We start from the raw sequence: 20,765 nt of genomic DNA, 5'->3' as shown, positions 1-20,765 counted from the left end.
TTGTTTTAAGATTCTGAGAGCCTATTCCCCTCAAAGAAAGCTGTTGAAGATAAGCCAGATGTTCTCAGAGGTATCTCACTGTCCTATAAAAAGAGACTTTCTGCACCCAGGACTCACCCCTGGGAAAACTCAGTGGTATGTGTTTTCATTCATTTTCCGTATACTCGTCTGCTCTGCTAGCTCTAGAAAGGGTGTGAGAAACACAAATGATCAGTTCATCAAAGGAGAGAGACAGTTTTTTCATGGCCTTGAGCTTAGAAAGGAATTTGTAATCAATGTCCAAACACAAAGGGCAACTAAGAACATCATGAGTGATATGTTTGGTCGCAGCTGTTTACACAGCATAAAGCCGTCTCCATCTGTAACATTTTATAATTGAGAGCTTCAAGCATCAGTACAGGCCTGCAAAGGCTCTTCAGGACACCAGGCAGCAGACACATTGCTTTCTGATGACCCCACTGCTAACACATTGCTGCATCCCCTCTCAAATATTACGAAGTGGGCAGGACAAAGTAAGCCCTCTCCCCAGAAAACTTTAAAACCAGTAGCTGTTGGTTATTTTCCCCTCTCCTCCTAGTGTTCACTCCTCCTCCTTCAGTCCAGACTAGGCAACTCAGGGCACAGCCTGCAGTTCTCAGGGCTGGGGTGGGAGGTGGGGACAGTATTTTCCTGGAAATCCCTCGTGTTTGTTTTTTTGTCCACTACGGATAATGCTTGTGGCCTTTTTGGTGCTGCTCACAAGTGCCAGGAAAATGTGACCAGGGCTTAGCTGCCCACCACACAGGCCAGAGCAAATGTCACACACATAAATGAAGCTTCTCGGCAAGCAAAGGCCACCACCACCTAAATCACATTCCTGGAATCCCAGCAGTATGGGTCTTTTCCCAAGATGCATCTGTTAGCAGAATCTCCAGAGGTGCAGGGGCACCTGGGTATGCCTGACAGAAGCCACAGACTTTCTCTGCACATGGCAAGGGGCATGAGCAGGAAAGCAGAATGTTTGGGACCTATGCTAGAAGCTTCTACAGCAGTGCTCCAATCTGGCCAGGTTAGTTCACGTCCTCTCTTACTCCTTAGAAGTACCTATCACCTCTATTAGCCTATTCTACAAAAATAAATAAAGTTACCAGAAAATTCTCCCTTATCCTCAATGACAGGCTAGAGCTCAGGTGGCATCCATAACTCAAAGAGCTTTGATAAGCTCAAGGTCACTGACCTGCAGGTCAAGCAAGCACCCTGGGACAGAACATTTAAAGGGCAACAAGGCCACGTCCAGAGGGCCAACAAAGCACGTCCACCCTGAGGAGCAGCTGTGTCCCCTGTGAGGGAACAGACCAGCTCACAGCAAAGACAAGCCCAAGTGATGAGGTCAGCAGGAGGGCAGAGGAAGGAAGCAGTGCCTGCCTGACCCCTTCAAGCTCATTTCCTGCTCAGCCACAAACAGCTGAAGTTCCAGAAACAAGGGAGACAGGGAGTTCAAAGACCTCAGGTTTAAGGAGGCAAACAGCTTGGGAACCAAAGCAGAGGCCAAAGCCCAAACTGGCCAGAAGACAGCAGTCTGGGGTCAAGGACTGAGTGGCAGCTGGCAGGGCTGCCTTCACAGTGGTGGCCGCCCATCAATCTGTAACCCAGCATGTCCCCATTTCTGTGCACTCAGAGCTCAACATGCAGAAGGACAGTGTCCCCCGGCAGGTGCGGCAGATGCTCTGGTTCCTCATCACCTGAGCTGCAAGGCACCTGGACACACCTCCGACCTGCCTCCTACCCCTTCTTCTGTCCTGCTTCAATGCCTTCACTTTCCCTGACTAGCCAGCTTGTAAGACCCTAATGACCCCTCCCTCCCAGGAACTCTTTCTCTCCCTTAGTTCTCCACCATCATCCATGGTGAGCTCCAGTGTCTGCAAAGAATCTACCTTCTGCTCCCATTTAAAGGGAGGCATCTCCCCCAGGCCCTATGCCAAGCTGAGAGTCACCAGCAAGGGCCAAATCTATGTTTCCAATTCAGTCGGGTTCCAGTTTTTATGTCCAAATATCTCCAACATACATGTCTGTGTGTGTCCCAGCACAGCCCACTCCACGGGTCTGAAAGCAGACTCATCAGTTTCTCCCACTGGGTTCTTTCTTGATGATTGCTTTTCACCAGGGGTACCACTGTTCTCCAGAAATCTGGCTCAAAAACTCCTTCCTCCACCCTATAGTCCTCTGGCCATCCATCCCATGGATGTATTCTTTGTATTCTCTAACTCTTCCAATCATTTTTATTACTAAAACATCTCCCTAAATCTGTCCTGTTGCTCCATAGCTGCCCTACCTCACAGCCTCCTACCTAGCTTTTCTCCTGGTCCATCCACTTCCAAAGTCCTACCACGGTCAACCCAAACAGCCCTTCTTACAACACTGCCATGCGCCAGGCATGTCACCTGCTTATGATCTTACAGTGGTTCCCCATTGCCTGTTGGCTCAAGTCAGACTTACTAGTCAGGCATTACTACTCAGACATTACTAGTCAGGCATTGTTAGTCAGAAATTACTAGCCGTACTGGAAGAATCACAGCTGTGCTAATTACATGTCGAAATACCAAGATGGAAGAAGAGAGTGAAGTTAGCCTGTGTCAAGATGGCATTTCAGATCAACAGGGACATGAAAAAGTGTTTACAAACGAGTATCAGAACAATCAACTATACATGTAGAAAAAAAAACAGTTTCTAACATATAATGTATACAAAAATAAATTTCAGAAGGATTAAAGACAGAAATCTTTTTTTTTAAAAAAACTATAAAAGTACTAGGAAAAAATACAGGTGGATTCTTAGAGAGGGATAACCCTCCTAAAATGGGGGTCTAGAATCCATAAAGAAAACGATGGATAGGGCTTGGCGTCCATACCTCAGTGGTTAGAGCACCAGCCACATACACCGGGGCTGGAGGGTTCCAACCTGGCCCAGGCCTGCTAAACAATGACAATGAAAACTACAACAAAAAAATAGCCGGCATTGTGGTGGACTCCTATAGTCCCAGCTACTTGGGAGGCTGAGGCAAAAGAATCACTTAAGCCCAAGAGTTTGAGGTTGCCATGCAGAGGTCCTCAAACTTTTTAAATAGGGGGCCAGTTCACAGTCCCTCAAACCGTTGGAGGGCCAGACTATAGTTTTAAAAAAAACTATGAACAAATTCCTATGCACACTGCACATAACTTATTTTGAAGTAAAAAAACAAAACAAGAACAAATACAATCACACCGCCTCATGTAGCCCACGAGCCATAGTTTGAGGAACCCTAAGCTGTGACGCCACAGCACTCTACTGAGAGCGGTATAGTAACACTTTGTCTCAAAAAAAAAAAAAAGAAAGAAAAGAAAAAAAAAAGAAAAAGACTGATAGATTTTACCAAACTTGAGTAGTTAATGCCAGTATAATAAAGACAACACGGGCATACTTAAAAAACAAGATGTAGAGGGCGGAGTAAGATGGCAGCCGAGTAACAGCTTCCTTGCATCTGGGCACCGTGAGTCTGGGGAGATAGGACTCCAGGCATCTCTGGCTGGTGGGATCTGCCTATCATCACCCCTGAGAGGGTACAGGGAATCAGCAAGAGACTTCTGGACCCCAAGAGGAGGACTAAAACAGTGGAAAATCGGCAAGTGGTTGCGTGTGTTGAATCCGTCTAAACCCGCCCGCAACTGTAAGTTCAGTAGCAGCGAGACTGCAAACCAGAAAGGCCTTACCTGTGAACTGTTTTGGTGTCTTTGGACTTGGCATTCAGCTGAAATGCCTTGGGGAGAGCGTGAACGGGAGTGCGGAGAACTTTGGCCTTTGTAAAGGGCCCCAGTCTGAGCCGCTGAGCCAGGCGGAGCTAATAGTGTTTGGCTCTGGGTCACAGGCAGCCATTGTGAGCGATCTGCCCCGGCAAGCTCCGCCCTCACAGTCGCAGAGCTAGAAATTGGGTGGGAGCCGGTAAGCCAGCGACCAAGTAGCCTAAGGGTGGGGTCTGAGCCGCCTTGCAGCCCTAACCCTCGGGGGCAGAGGGAGACCAGTTTTGGCACACAGGGTAAGTGGATAGCCACTTCAGCAGTGATTCCAGTGACAAGCACTTCCCTGGGAAAGCTTCTGCTCAGCAAGTGAACAAGTTCAAAGGGCCTTTTAAGTGGGTTGAAGAGAGATTTAGGGTGTCTACCTGCTGGGGTTTGAGAAACTAGCAGCCTCCAGTTGTATCAGAACTGTGATTAACATCTCATACCCCAGAAGACCATGTGGTGCCCAGACAATATTCAATAACATATACATACTGCTTTGTTTTTGGTTGTGTTTTTTTTTTTGGTTTGGTTTGTTTTTCTTGTTTATTTTGATGTTGTTGATGTTGTTTTGTTTTTTAACTTCAACCTTCTCCATACAGATCCTTTTTCTTTCTCAATTTTTCTAGTTTAATTATAATTTCCCATTGCTGCCTATTTCAATAATTAGAACTTCATTTTTGTTAGTGTTTCTACCGCTATATTTGGTTTTCCACCCAATTTTATCCCGTAAAGTTTTCTATTTGCTTGATTTGGTTTGATTTATAGCATTTTTGTCTTTCCTCTCTACTTGGTGGAGGTGGGGTACTGTGCCTGATCAGGTTAGCAAAGAGCTGCTGACCTCAAGGGAACCACCCAAATGGGCACCCCCAGAAGGTGGTTTTTTTTTTAAGGTTGTATCAAAGTACCCTACTGTACACCTATATTGCTCTGTCTCCCACTTTCTGTGCCTCTCTTCTTTTTGTCAATATTCCTTTTACCCACCCCCTCTCCTTTCTCTATTTTTCTTATCACTTGGTCCTCCTTTCTTTCATCCCTTTTTTGCTCTTCAACCTTCTCACCCTTCTGGTCCTGTAACCCTTAGTCCACAGGCACGAGAACTTAAAGAGCAAGAGGAAGTGAAAGGAAAATTAGGGCAAGGAAACAGATAAAAGAAATCGCTCATGAGGAAGAATCAGCAGAAAACTCCAGGCAACATGAAGAACCAGTCCAGAACAACCCCGCCAAGGCACCATGAGGTAGCTACTGCAGAGGATTCCACCTATAAAGAAATGTTAGGAATGACAGAAAGGGAATTTAGAATACACATGTTGAAAACAATGAAAGAAATGATGGAAACAATGAAGGAAACTGCTAATAAAGTGGAAAATAACCAAAAGGAAATCCAAAAACAGAATCAAATAAGAGATGAACGATATGAAGAATATAAAAAGGATATAGCAGAGCTGCAGGAAATGAAACAGTCAATCAGGGAACTTAAAGATGCAATGGAAAGTATCGGCAACAGGTTAGACCATGCAGAAGAAAGAATTTCAGAGGTAGAAGACAAAGTTTTTGAGATAACTCAGATAGTAAAAGAGGCAGAAAAGAAGAGAGAGAAAGCAGAACGTTCACTGTCAGAATTATGGGACTTTATGAAGCGTTCCAACATACGAGTTATAGGAATTCCAGAAGGGGAAGAAGAATGACCCAGAGGAATGGAAGCCATACTAGAGAATATTATAAAAGAAAATTTCCCAAATATCACCAAAGATTCTCACACACTGCTTTCAGAGGGATATCGGACCCCAGGTCGCTTCAACTCTAACCGAGCTTCTCCAAGACACATTGTGATGAACCTGTCCAAAGTCAAGACAAAAGAAAAGATTCTGCAAGCTGCCAGGAGTAAGCGCCAGTTGACCTACAGGGGCAAATCCATCATAGTGACCGCAGACTTCTCTAATGAAACTTTCCAAGCAAGAAGACAATGGTCATCTACCTTTAATCTACTTAAACAGAACAATTTCCAGCCCAGAATTCTGTACCCTGCTAAGCTAAGCTTCAAAATTGATGGAGAAATCAAATCATTTACGGATATACAAACATTGAGGAATTTCGCCACAACAAGACCAGCTCTACAGGAAATACTTCAACCTGTTCTGCACACTGACCACCACAATGGATCAGCAGCAAAGTAAGAACTCAGAAATTAAAGGACAGAACCTAACCTCCACACTGATGCAAAAGATAAAACTAAGCAATGGACTCTCACAAAATAAGACGAATAGAATACTACCACACTTATCAATTATCTCAAGAAATGTTAATGGCTTGAATTCCCCACTGAAGAGACATAGATTGGTTGACTGGATTAAAAAACACAAGCCATCCATTTGCTGCCTGCAAGAAACACACCTGGCTTCAAAAAACAAATTAAAGCTCCGAGTCAAGGGTTGGAAGACAATTTTTCAGGCAAATGGAATTCAAAAGAAAAGAGGAGTTGCAATCTTATTTTCAGATACATGTGGATTTAAAGCAACTAAAGTCAAAAAAGACAAAGATGGTCCCTTCATATTGGTCAAGGGGAAAATACAACAAGAAGACATTTCAATTCTAAATATTTATGCACCCAATTTAAATGCTCCCAGATTCTTGAAACAGACGTTACTCAGTCTGAGCAATATGATATCTGGTAATACCATCATAACAGGGGACCTTAACACTCCTCTTACAGAGCTGGACAGATCCTCTAAACAGAAAATAACAAGGATATAAGAGATTTAAATGAGACCCTAGAACTACTGTGCTTGATAGACGCATATAGAACACTCCATCCCAAAGATAAAGAATATACATTCTTCTCATCACCCCATGGAACATTCTCCAAAATTGATCATATCCTGGGACACAAAACTAATATCAACAGAATCAAAAGAATTGAAATTTTACCTTGTATCTTCTCAGACCATAAGGCACTAAAGGTGGAACTCAACTCTAACAAAAATGCTCAACCCCACCCAAAGGCATGGAAATTAAACAATCTTCTGTTGAAGAACAGATGGGTGCAGGAAGAAATAAAACAGGAAATCATTAACTTCCTTGAGCATAACAGCAATGAAGACACAAGCTACCAAAACCTGTGGGATACTGCAAAAGCAGTTTTGAGAGGAAAATTCATCGCTTTAGATGCCTACATTTGAAAAACAGAAAGAGAGCACATCAACAATCTCACAAGAGATCTTATGGAATTGGAAAAAGAAGAACAATCTAAGCCTAAACTCAGTAGAAGAAAAGAAATATCCAAAATCAAATCAGAGATCAATGAAATTGAAAACAAAAGAATCATTCAGAAAATTAATGAAACAAGGAGTTGGTTTTCTGAAAAAATAAATAAAATAGATAAACCATTGGCCAGACTAACTAGAAATAGAAAAGTAAAATCTCTAGTAACCTCAATCAGAAATGATAAAGGGGAAATAACAACTGATCCCACAGAGATACAAGGGATCATCTCTGAATACTACCAGAAACTCTATGCCCAGAAATTTGACAATGTGAAAGAAATGGATCAATATTTGGAATCACACCCTCTCCCTAGACTCAGCCAGGAAGAAATAGAGCTCCTGAACAGACCAATTTCAAGCACTGAGATCAAAGAAACAATAAAAAATCTTCCAACCAAAAAATGCCCTGGTCCAGATGGCTTCACTCCAGAATTCTATCAAACCTTCAAGGAAGAGCTTATTCCTGTACTGCAGAAATTATTCCAAAAAATTGAGGAAGAAGGAATCTTCCCCAACACATTCTATGAAGCAAACATCACCCTGATACCAAACCCAGGAAAAGACCCAAACAAAAAGGAGAATTTCAGACCAATCTCACTCATGAACATAGATGCAAAAATTCTCAACAAAATCCTAGCCAATAGATTACAGCTTATCATCAAAAAAGTCATTCATCATGATCAAGTAGGCTTCATACCAGGGATGCAAGCCTGGTTTAACATACGCAAGTCCATAAACGTTATCCACCATATTAACAGAGGCAAAAATAAAGATCACATGATCCTCTCAATAGATGCAGAAAAAGCATTTGATAAAATCCAGCATCCTTTTCTAATTAGAACACTGAAGAGTATAGGCATAGGTGGCACATTTCTAAAACTGATTGAAGCTATCTATGACAAACCCACAGCCAATATTTTACTGAATGGAGTAAAACTCAAAGCTTTTCCTCTTAGAACTGGAACCAGACAAGGTTGTCCTCTGTCACCTTTACTATTCAACGTAGTGCTGGAAGTTCTAGCCAATACAATTAGGCAAGACAAGGAAATCAAGGGAATCCAAATGGGAGCAGAGGAGGTCAAACTCTCCCTCTTTGCTGACGACATGATCTTATACTTAGAGAACCCCAAAGACTCAACCACAAGACTCCTAGAAGTCATCAAAAAATACAGTAATGTTTCAGGATATAAAATCAATGTCCACAAGTCAGTAGCCTTTGTGTACACCAATAACAGTCAAGATGAGAAGCTAATTAAGGACACAACTCCCTTCACCATAGTTTCAAAGAAAATGAAATACCTAGGAATATACCTAACGAAGGAGGTGAAGGACCTCTATAAAGAAAACTATGAAATCCTCAGAAAGGAAATAGCAGAGGATATTAACAAATGGAAGAACATACCATGCTCATGGATGGGAAGAATCAACATTGTTAAAATGTCTATACTTCCCAAAGCAATCTACCTATTCAATGCCATTCCTATCAAAATACCAACATCGTACTTTCAAGATTTGGAAAAAATGATTCTGCATTTTGTATGGAACCGGAAAAAACCCCTTATAGCTAAGGCAGTTCTCTGTAACAAAAATAAAGCTGGGGGCATCAGCATACCAGATTTTAGTCTGTACTACAAAGCCATAGTGCTCAAGACAGCATGGTCCTGGCACAAAAACAGAGACATAGACACTTGGAATCGAATTGAAAACCAAGAAATGAAACAAACATTTTACAACCACCTAATATTTGATAAACCAAACAAGAACATACCTTGGGGGAAAGACTCCGTATTCAATAAATGGTGTTGGGAGAACTGGATGTCTACATGTAAAAGACTGAAACTGGACCCACACCTTTCCCCACTCACAAAAATTGATTCAAGATGGATAAAGGACTTAAATTTAAGGCATCAAACAATAAAAATCCTCAAAGAAAGCATAGGAAAAACACTGGAAGATATTGGCCTGGGGAGAACTTCATGAAGAAGACTGCCATGGCAATTGCAACAACAACAAAAATAAACAAATGGGACTTCATTAAACTGAAAAGCTTCTGTACAGCTAAGGAGACAATAACCAAAGCAAAGAGACAACCTACACAATGGGAAAGGATATTTGCATATTTTCAATCAGACAAAAGCTTGATAACTAGGATCTATAGAGAACTCAAATTAATCCACATGAAAAAAGCCAACAATCCCGTATATCAATGGGCAAGAGACATGAATAGAACTTTCTCTAAAGACGACAGACGAATGGCAAACACATGAAAAAATGTTCATCATCTCTATATATTAGAGAAATGCAAATCAAAACAACCCTGAGATATCATCTAACCCCAGTGAGAATGGCCCACATCACAAAATCTCAAAACTGCAGATGCTGGCGTGGATGTGGAGAGAAGGGAACACTTTTACACTGCTGGTGGGACTGCAAACTAGTACAACCTTTCTGGAAGGAAGTATGGAGAAACCTCAAAGCACTCAAGCTAGACCTCCCTTTTGATCCTGCAATCCCATTACTGGGCATTTACCCAGAAGGAAAAAAATCCTTTTATCATAAGGACACTTGTATTAGACTGTTTATTGCAGCTCAATTTACAATCGCCAAAATGTGGAAACAGCCTAAATGCCCACTGACCCAGGAATGGATTAACAAGCTGTGGTATATGTATACCATGGAATACTATTCAGCCATTAAAAAAAATGGAGACTTTACATCCTTCGTATTAACTTGGATGGACGTGGAAGACATTATTCTTAGTAAAGCATCACAAGAATGGAGAAGCATGAATCCTATGTACTCAATTTTGATATGAGGACAATTAATGACAATTATGGTTATGGGAGGGGAAGCAGAAAGAGGGAAGGAGGGAGGGAGGTGGGGCCTTGGTGTGTGTCACAGTTTATGGGGTCAAGACATGATTGCAAGAGGGACTTTACCTAACAATTGCAATCAGTGTAACCTGGCTTATTGTACCCTCAATGAATCCCCAACAATAAAAAAAAAAAAAAACACTAAAAAAAAAAAAGATGTAACAGATAAGAGATTAGTGTTGAAAATTTGTAACAAATTCCTAAAAAACAGTAGAACAATAATGAAAAAGATAGAATGGACTAAGAACATAAATAGGCAATTTCCAGAAAAATAAATACAAATGTTTAATATTTCAAAAGGATACTAAACTCTACTAATAATCAGGGAAAGAGATATTAAAATGAGTTTATTTTTTAAATGACAAAAATTTTAAAGTTGGTGAGAGAATGTGGGGAAGACATAGCCCAGGGAGTATCACTTGGTAAACATTTTTAGAGTACAGTTTGCCAGCATGTATCAAAATTCAAATGCTGACTATGCTTGACTGAGCAAGTCCTCCACCAGCTGTCCCTTCTGAAGAAGCACGCCCTGCGCACAGAGATCTGCGTGTGGATTTCCAGCACAACACAGCCAGTAAGAGCTCGGGGCTCTCTAGCAGGCACCACAGGTACTGTGCGGTAGATGAAGATGGAAAGGGATTAAGGCCGCGTGTGGATTCCTTTATGAGTGGGGTGGGAAGGCACTGGAGGTTCTGAACAAAGGATCACATTGGCATTTTTCTCATTTGGAAAAGATGGTTCTGGCTGCTGTGGGGACTAGTCTGTCCAGAGGCAGGAGTGGAAACGGAAAGGGGAGGACTCTGCAGTGGGGGAAGCAAGGCAACTGTGGCTTGGAGCTGTGGGGTAGCAGAGGGCAAGGAGGGAAACGAGCATCTTTGTTAAGAGGTTTTGAGGGCACAGGTGGTGGGACTTGCTAGTGGCTTGGGAGTAGGAGAATGTAGTAAGAGAAGAATCTTAATTTTGGCTTCAACAGCTGAGGAAATTGGGAGTGCCATGGGCCTAGCATGGAACTCTGCATAGGACGAGTGGTCGTAAGTGATTCTCAAGTGAAGGGACGTACTAAGAATCATGAAGGTGAGAAATGGTGGTTAGGAGGCAAGCATCTCCTATGTCTGGTTTGAGGGTGAAGGATAACAGAAAACTTCTACCTTCTGACTTTTCCTATTTTCTTTCTGAATCATACACTACATTGCTAGCCTCCTGTTTCTCTCTGAATTTAAATAGCAGTCTCGGACATGGAGGTGAGCAGTTCTTCCTGATGCTGGGGGGACACTCTTCAGCAGCGTCGGCACACCAGAGCACGCTCTCCACCCTCCTAAGCTGGGCTGCCTCAGGGCGGCAGGCATGGGCCAAGATGCAGGATCTGGGGTATAATCCTCTATGTCATGGGAAGCCTTGCCATCAGAATGACAGGTTTCATTTTGAAAGCTTCCTTGGGCTGGTGTGCAGGAACACATGGTAGGGGTCAAGAATGGATGCAGGCTGGGTGATGGGAATGTTCTAACACAAGGCAGGGATGGTGGTTGTACAACATTGTGAAAATGCATGTGAAGTGCCCCTAAGGTGTATGTACCCTTTAAAATGGTTAAAATGGTGAACTTTTATATTACATATATTTTACAACAATAAAAGAAATAATAATAATGGATCTCGGGAGACCAATTTGGGGCCAGTATATCTCCAGGTGATGATGGGGTGGCTTTTCCAGAAGCGTGGGGGAGATAATAGAGGTGACCATAATAAAGGCTGTCAAATTGGGGAAAGGTTTTGGAGGTTAAACTAATAGGATGGCAGGTGAACTATAACTGAAGTAAAAAGCACTTACTGGGGGCCTTAGCAACTAAATGGATGGAATGCCATTCATGGTGGCTATGAGGTGAGGCCCACACCTTTGTCTTCACACCACAAACAATGAGGCACAATGTGGCTGAATGCTGCCTCACTCGCACCCGCCACATCAACTCCTTCCACGTGCCTGAGTCAAGCTGACTCCGAGAGAAACCATCAAATAGCTATATCTTCCAAATGAGCCAACCTGTCTCCCCTGTCTGTCCAGGGGTCTCTGGCCAGCCGGTACCCCCGTCAGATTTAAATCACCTTTCCCAATGTGAAGACCATCATCTACCAATTCATAGCTCAAGTATCTGGGACACCAGAAGTCTCACTCACCTCAAAGGATTGCCAAAATCACAGTAAGGAAGAAAATGACCAAAAAGAGAACAGAAGCACTCAGACAGCCAACACCCACCTTGGTGAAGAAGCCTGCTATCCCAGCCTGGCAGGAGCCATGTTCTTCTCCGTACTTCTTCTTATACTCTAGAGGGGGAGGGAAGGAAAGAGAAGCAAACCACAGCTGTGTCAGTGTGTGCCAGTCGTGTGTGGAGCCAGCAGAGCGAGCCAGCCACTTTCCCCGAGTGCCACTGTAGGCTGGGCCCAGGGATGCCATCCAGATGGGGGCCAGGAAGGAAAGTCTCAGGAATCCACCTGACCTCAAAAATCCAGGCTCTGATGCCACCAGGCAGCAATGCTGCCAAGAGCCCCAGAAGACTTCCTCCATTCACGTGGAGAAAGAAAGGCAGCAGCCACAGTAATCACATGGGAGGCTGGCGACAATCACAGCAGAAAGGATGGAGATCCCCAGTAGGCACAGGAGCTGAAAACATGACCCAGAAATGGAATGATGTGGCCCTCCCAGTGTGGAGTTCCCTGGAAGAAGACCAGCTCTCCCCAAAACACTCAGTACAGCTGGAGGCAATATGCTTTCTACCATCCAACCAGGAACAAGCCACTCCCCAGGGCTGTAGGAAGAAGGGGTTCTCAGGACTTGCTGCAGTCCATGGTCACGCTATCACTGATGGTGTAACCATGGTTACACTCTGCACTCACACCTGTCTTCTTTGTGTGGAAGGAAAAGGGGATGTTCTCTCTAGGTCAAAAGAAAACTGATGGATAAGCTCTCCTTCTCCCTCAGTTTCCAACACTCCTACCCAAAGAATGGGGGCATTCTGCTACTCCAGTTTAAGTTGGCAAGGAAGAAAGAAACTTTTGATGAGTGTTTAGCATGTTTCCATCCCTGTATTAGCTGCCTCCTCTCATGCCATTCCACTCATCCCTGGGAACACATATCCTTGATTATTAATATGTGAGAATGCTGACACTCAGAAATAGGTGAATTGTCCAAAGTTGCACAGCTAGTAAATGGCAAAGCTAGGATTCTACTCAAGCGTGGACTTGGAAACACATTCTGTCACCTCTGCAGCCTGTCAAAGGTTTTACAAAGTGAGTGATTACACAAAATCCAGGGAAGCTACTGGTTCTTTGAAATCATTTAATGGGTAAAGACAAAGATGTGGAGTGATAATCAGAGTTACTCAAATCAAACATATGTGAAACTGACACTGCTGGACCTGGTCTCACAGGCTGCCCGAGGCACCCACAGGCCAGGGCTACCCAAGGAATAACCCACTGACCCCTATCCCACCCCTTGGGCTCTTTGCAAGTCTCTGGTGCCATTAAAAGCACTATAATTATTTTTGAAACATAAAATAAATAATACAAAGGAACAATGAAACTGTGATTGCAACACAATCCCACATCCTGCAGCTCAGAGTGTCTACTCCAAGAGAAGGGGGGAAAGGGCCCTGGGGAAATACACAAAGTAATTCAGTTTCTAACAACACTCACCACAGAGCCTAGTAACATTTTCCAGTAAGTGGCCATTAACCAACTGCTAAATTACAACAGAATATCAATCGAGTTACTCCTCTTTCACACAGGGTGAAATCAGTTCCTCCCGTCTGGTCCTGTTACTATAAGGAGAACCCCCAGGCCCGCTAGAAGGCAATCCAATGACAAATGGAACTTGCTTATTCTCAGCAAAATCTTTCACCAGGGATGGGAGTGAGGCTTGTGCAAAGTAATAAATCCTGCATCAAAAAGCACAATGGCAAGAAAGACCAAAATGTCCCAACCTAAATAGACAGCACAGTAAATCTGAAACATCTGGCCAAAAGCATAGGTACCCCACTGAGTCTAAGGAATTAAACACTCAATTGTAACTCTTGAAAAATAAAACATACCAGGGACTTCAGACCACCAAGAGCTGAATGAAACTACAGTGCAGGACACACCAGTCAACCTCAGAAATTTATGCATGAATTGGAATTACGTGGGAATCTTTTTTTAAAGCAATCACAGGGTCTCTTTGTGATAAGGACAAGAAAGAAAGGAAAGAAAGAAAAAGTAGATGTGTGAATTTCACTGCCTTTTTCTACCTCGTCCCCAAACTATGCAGCAATGCTCTGTGCTGGGAACAGAAGCCCAGGTGTCCAATGTGGCCACAAGCTTCCTGGGAGTTGGGAGTTCCCTGCTCTTGCCTGAGGCTGAAGGCCAGCCAGGGGAAGCCCACTGCCTCAGCCAGACCCCCACCTCCCTAAGCTGGGACGTCCCCTCCAGAGGTCACAGGGCCTGGGACACACATCGATGCAGGTACCTCCACTGGCTTTGACCTCACCTGCCTCTCGGGATGGTCTAGGACAGGGAATCAAACAACATGGAGCCTATGACTGGGACCCAAAGCCACAACTCTAGGTCTGAGAGCAGGCCATGCTCCAGCCTCTCAGAAACTTCTGTGACTCTGTCAACACCTTCAAGGTGCAATGGGATCCAGTGCTATCCTCCCACCTCCTGCCCCATCCCCACCATACACGTTTCAGGGGGGCAGTTGTGGGGCCTGGCAACTCTAACCTAGGATGGTTCCACTGCTGTTACTAGGTTGGGCAGCCTCACATTCCAAGCCTTCAAAAGGCTTTCAGACCACCCCCCTCAGCTTCTCTGTCAGGTGGTCTTGTAGGAAAAAGTAAATGATACACTCTTCTCATTACCAAGTGTGTTTGTTCATCACAAAGCTGATTCAACACAAACATGAGTTCATTCATCTCAGTGTCCCCAACACCAGCCCAGTTGCACGTACCTGTATGTGTTTAATGCTGGTGGGACACAGGACTGTGGAGTAGCATGCAACTCCATGCACAGACTCGAGGTCCAGGCACACACCTCCTGCCACTAGGTCCCTGAACTTCCCAAATGCTCCCCCATGGGCCTTTATCCCCATTGACCCTTCAGTCCTGCCCTTTTCTCTTCTGACCTGCCAGTCTCCCTGAACTCTTTCCTAGACCTGCTTAAAAAGGAGTTCTGGGTTCTAGACCTAGTGCCACCATCAACCTCAGAGCCAGAGGACAATTGAGGTATGATGGGAGATAAGGACCCACAGGATGGATTTTTCTGGGGTTTCCAAACCTAAGATTGGTTGATTCTACCTTGGGCAAGTGCATCTTCTTGGGCCTCAGGAGGAGTCAGACACAGCATTTGGAGGCAGTTCTCCAATCCCTCCTCACCTCCTGGCATGACCTTCACTGCCTGTCCTTGAAGACCTGAGAGGAGTCACTTGGCCACAAGTGGGATGCCCCACCCCAAGACTCAGGCCCGTGAGGCTACAGTGACATGAAGTCGCTGTGCCTGTGTTCACGTCCTGCCCTCTTTATGCAAAGTGCTTCTTCTTCTGAAGGTTAAATCCCTCTGAAGAAGTGCTAGGGACAGTCTTCCCAGAAATACTTCAGAGCTAATCTGGGTCAACCCCACCTTGAGATGTAGCATCACTGTAAAAGTCAAGGCAGCCAAGACCCAAGATATATGCCCAGCCAGCCTGCTCCTATTCAGCAAAAAAACAACATCAACACGTTGTGCTGGTCTAATGTATATTCGCTAATCCTGAGTGAGTGAAGAAGGATCTGAGACAGCACTGTGCAAAGTGAACAAGGTGACACAGCAGGTGACACCACCTCAGCATACTGCTGTGATGTGGGCCCAGGTGTGGGCTCTGGGGCCTTCCCAGGAGATGCTGGCCAGACACAGCAGACCAGAACAAGCACATTCCATCGTTTCCACTCTTTTTAATAAGATTTCTGTAAGTTAAGGTCACCAGTATTATTTTAACCTAATTCCTTCTCCAAAATAATAATAATATAAAGAAGGCAAGATGAGGTTTCTCCCTAATCTACCTCCCAAATGTCTATACACAGGCCTTTCTTCTCCCAAATGTACATATATAACTCTATGATAACAAGTACATATCTAAAAACATTGATTAAAAATAGCAAACGTGGCTCGGCACCTGTAGCTCAAGCAGCTAGGGCACCAGCCACATACACCAGAGCTGGCGGGTTTGAACCTAGCCAAACAACAATGACAACTACAACCAAAAAATAGCCAGGCATTATGGCAGGTGCCTGTAGTCCCAGCTACTGGGGAGGCTGAGGCAGGAGAATTGCTTAAGTCCAAGAGTTTAAGGTTGCTGTGAGCTATGACACTATGGCACTCTACCCAGGGTGACAGTTTGAAACTTTGTCTCAAAAAAATAAAATAAAATAGCAAATGTGATTTTACCTGCCTAGACCTAAGATGCCAGCACAGCCTGTACACACACAGAGCTCTGGGAAGGGAGGTGGGTGTAGACAGAAGCAAGGGGCTACCCACCCCCTACAGAATCCCCATGAAGTCTGATCATTCCCCCTCCCACCATTGACAAGTCCAGGAAGTGTAGGGTGGAGGGACCCTGGAGGGGTGGGGTGACTCCTAGTCTCCTGAGTTCCCAGGAAGGACCTTTCCTGCACAAACACAAAGGCTGTGGGGCCCACAGCTGGCTGCTCCTGGGCACATCCGTGTGATCTCCTACTGCTCCAACGGTGTGGCCAGGTAGAGAGGACTGAGAAATGTTAGTTTCTTCTGTGCTAAGAAACAAAATATACATCCACCTCAAAGCAAGGGAGAAGCAGACTTTGTCTGATAGCAGTTCACAGACACTGTAACAAACCTAACTCTTAAATTTGGGGAAGCTGAACCTGGGATCCCAAAGACAGGACTGACTAAGGGGACCTAGAAATCACTTGAGGAGCTGGGACTGGGTTGGAGCCCTCTGCCGTGGCTGGATTTGAATTACTTGGCCTATGGGTCATATTTTAACTCATTCTAAAAACAGTAGTATTTTCCTTGGTTTGGCTGCTGGTTTTATTAAACCCTGTCGAAACAGAAGATAAAAATACTGGTTTCCAAATGTTCACAACCCACAACTCAATGCATGGAGCCTACACCAATGAACTTAATTCATTCAAGACCACTGATTGGGTGGGGTCACTTCCTGCACTCTGCCCAAAACACTGAAATAAAACAATCCATGGAAATATCAAAATTTATATACAGTGTGGGCAGTGCCTGTGGCTCAATGAGTAGGGTGCCGGGCCCCATATGCCAAGGGTGGCAGATTCAAACCTGGCCCTAGCCAAACTGCAACAACAAAAAAAAAACAGCCAGACGAGAGTGGGAGACAAGATGGCTTTATGAAAGCCAGCTTTCCACAGAGGCTCCTGTCCAGAAGGAGAGTTAAAGGACAGAAATTTAGCAAGTAAACTGGTGGATTAGAGCTGCACCAAGAGAAAAGGTTGAAGAATGCACCTGAGGCGACCTGCGAACCCAAGGATACAAACAAAAGGTACAAAACCCATCACCAAGCAGACGGGAGTCCCCTCCCCCATGAGAACGGCTCAGAGTGCCCCACAAACAAATGAGCAGAATTCAAAGGTCCTCCCACTACACTGCACAGGACAGACCACCTAAAAACTGGACCTACCTCCCCTACTAGGGTGCCATGGCATTCTCCTGCCAGGCATAAAACTGTATAAAACTGTATCTATTCTCTACCTGCAACTCTGAGCTCTCAGCACTCCCCTCCACTCTCACTCTGAGGTCTGGAGGCCTGTCCCCCAGGAGTCCAGATTCCTGAGTGATTTCTTGAGGGGTGTGTACAGGGTCTAGACTGCAAGTGGTCAGTGCTGACTCTGCGGCACAGGAGTGAGGAGAGGACAGTCGGCTGAGAGGGAACCACATCAGAGTGGCGGTGCCCCAAGGCGCAGAGCAGCAGCCGTTTTTTGGCACCAACAGGGCTCATTCCCATATATTGTGAAGGCACACGCTCTGTCTCCCTGGGCAACCAGAGGAGGCCGGGCATTGACTCAGGTGGCAAACACCATGGAACAGATCTGCGACAGAAATACAGGCCCTGTGAGTCTAAGGTTTGCTTGAGGCGGTACCGGCCTGGATGGAGAGCGGGGACTAGAAATACATGTGCAGAGCTGGGAAGTTCCCAGGGCAAGGCTGACCCAGAGGACCGCTTTACTGAGCCTAAGATGCACCCGGCCCTCAGGGGATCATCACCTATAGACAAAGGAAGACAGGAGGCTAGAACTGACAGCTAACCAAATACAAACCTGCAGGAACAAAGACAGGGCCTGAGGTGCAGGCTCTGGGAATGCAAAACAGCTTCTCTTCTGCAGGAGAATTTAGCAGGGACAGGAACAAATTCCCATAAAGTTGTTCTGTTCTGTTCTGTCAGTAACATGAATCAGGGGCAGGGCTGAAACTGAGTGAACACCCCAGGCCTCCATCCAGTGCCTGAGGTTGTCAGGCCTCACCTCCCCCTGCTAGTTAGAGGCAGAGTGCAGTGGCCTGGCTGAGCAGAAATAGATTTCCTTGTGATTCAGGCAGGTGCACACCCCTGGAGTATCTGTTCACTACAGGCAACTGGGTCACAGCCGTGCGGGACTATCAGTGACTGGGTGTAACAGAGGTGCAAGGTGGGAAAGGAGGTATCAACCTTTTCAGACTGATGTATTTGCTGGGTGGGTCCTTCTGACTCCATGAAGCACCATAGCAAGCCACATCTGAGTAGTCACCAGACCCCTGCGATCCAGTTGCCAGAGACTTTTTTTTTTTTTTTTTTTTTTCTGAACACTGGTTCCAGTCACAACCGAGAACTTTATTGGACACAGCTCCGGGCCTGGTCTGGCACACCCCCAAGGCCCGATGGAAGGGGGTTCATCCAATAAGTCTCAGCAAACGGGGACCCACAGCGTGACACTACCTAGGGGTTACTATATAGTAGGAAGATGAGGGCTTCTCCACAGACATATGAACAGATCAAATCTTTATAAATAAACATCCAGTGAAGAGAAAAATGACAACTCTAATTCATCCTTATACACAGCACTCTAAAGCAGGTGGTGGGGTGGCCGGCGGCCTGCATCCTCACTGGCCAGGGCCTGGAAGGATGGATGAGGGGGCCCAGATGTCCACGGCACAGGGCGGCAGGGGCAAGGCCAGGAAAAGACGATGGGCACTAGGACACTGCGCATGTACAAGACCGACTAGGGGGCGCCCCGTGCTGTGCCAGGCTGTTCCTTCTGGAATGAGGAAGGGGTGGTCTTTACATTATATTCTGTGGCTGGTGGGCTCAGAGAGGGATTACTTTGTGGAGAGGATGAGGGCAACAATGAGACCATAGAGGCCGAGCACCTCGGCGAAGATGAGAATCAGGATCATGCCCACGAACAGGCGCGGCTGCTGGGCAGTGCCTCGCACACCAGCATCCCCCACAATGCCGATGGCGAAGCCAGCCGCTAGGCCGCTAAGGCCCACACTCAGGCCCATGCCCAGCTGAAGGAAACTCCTATATAGGCTGATGCCGTCGTTCAGAGAGTTAGCGATGAGCACTGCCACCACCAGGCCGTAGATGGCAATGATACCAGCCATGACCACTGGGATGATGGACTTCATGATCAGCTCTGGCCACATGACAGACATGGCAGCGATGCCAGTGCCGCTCTTGGCTGTGCCATAGGCGGCCCCCAGGGCACTGAAGACCATGGCGGAAGAGGCGCCCATGACGGCGAAAAACGAAGCATATTCGGGATTGTTCTTAGACTCGGACATGTCTACGGGTAGGGAGGGGATGAGCTCTGTAGGCCGAAGCAGGGGGTGAGGCGGGCAGGGCGTGGGAGGCGGGCACAAAGACCAGCGGACAGGTGGTAGCGAAGGCGATCCAGCCTGGCAGCCGCTGCGCTCTAAATACCGCCAGAGACCTTTTAAACTCTCCCACCTGAGACAGGTGCTGACTGAGACAATTGATTTGGACCTTTTGAACTGAGCCAATCACCCGAGGACTATTCCGGTGGTGCCCTGGGTGTGTGGTTGTAGGAAGGTTTGATTTTCCTTTTCCAACTGTTGCCTGTGGTGGGGTGGGGTGACTTAATTGCTGGTATTTCTCCACAGCTGAGACTTCAACCCAGAGTAACTGTTTCACTAGGGTCGGACAGAGACCAGCTGAAAACAAGACAGAAACACTTAGCCCCACCACACCAAACACATCCCGAGTTTCTCAGGACATAGCACTGTATGGGTCCTTGACAAAACTCCAGCGGAAAAATCAAACGGTGTAAAACAATCATGGGGCGGAATCAGCGGAAAAACTCTGGTAACATGAATAACCAGAATAGATCAACCCCCCAAAAAAGGAAAGATACGGCAGATGTAACTGAAGATCCGATTCACAAACAGCTGGCTGAGATGTCAGAAATTGAATTCAGAATTTGAATTGCAAACAAGATTAATAGAATAGAGGAAAATTTGGAATTAGAAATTGGAGGAGCAATTCAAAAGTCAGAATTATAAATTTGAGGAGAAATTCAAAAGTTATCTGAAGAATTTAACAAATTTAAAGACAAAACCACCAAAGATTTTGATGCACTGAAGCAAGAATTTGCAGCCCTCAAAGATCTGAAAAATACAGTAGAATCCCTCAGTAAAAGAGTGGAGCAAGCAGGGCGGCGCCTGTGGCTCAGTTGGTAAGGCGCCGGCCCCATATACCGAGGGTGGTGGGTTCAAACCCGGCCCCGGCCAAACTGCAACCAAAAAATAGCCGGGCGTTGTGGCGGGCGCCTGTAGTCCCA

At 45.5% G+C, this 20,765-nt stretch overlaps 2 protein-coding genes across 5 annotated transcripts in view; both read right to left on the bottom strand.

Annotated features, from left to right (window-relative positions):
- The window catches only part of ITGA9 (integrin subunit alpha 9), a 458,012-nt gene that overhangs the window by 351,315 nt on the left and 85,932 nt on the right, over nt 1-20,765 (bottom strand). For 2 of the 4 annotated variants that reach the window (XM_053599997.1, XM_053599996.1), the window contains exon 5: nt 12,176-12,243. In XM_053599997.1, coding sequence (XP_053455972.1) covers nt 12,176-12,243 — 68 coding nt within the window. Of the gene's footprint in view, nt 1-3,725; nt 3,752-12,175; nt 12,244-12,416; nt 13,325-20,765 lie in introns of those variants that run through there. The other 2 variants (XM_053599998.1, XM_053599999.1) reach the window with 2 other exon arrangements.
- LOC128592149 (V-type proton ATPase 16 kDa proteolipid subunit c-like) lies at nt 18,771-19,921 on the bottom strand. Its single transcript, XM_053600001.1, has one exon. It carries the CDS (start codon nt 19,747-19,749, stop codon nt 19,282-19,284), a length of 468 nt encoding a protein of 155 aa, XP_053455976.1. The 5' UTR covers nt 19,750-19,921; the 3' UTR covers nt 18,771-19,281.

This window comes from Nycticebus coucang, chromosome 8, assembly GCF_027406575.1.
Source record: "Nycticebus coucang isolate mNycCou1 chromosome 8, mNycCou1.pri, whole genome shotgun sequence".
In the NCBI taxonomy this organism is placed as follows: domain Eukaryota; kingdom Metazoa; phylum Chordata; class Mammalia; order Primates; family Lorisidae; genus Nycticebus; species Nycticebus coucang.
The sequence above is the reverse complement of the archived record's forward strand: the minus strand, read 5'-3'. Positions and strand labels throughout refer to the sequence as shown.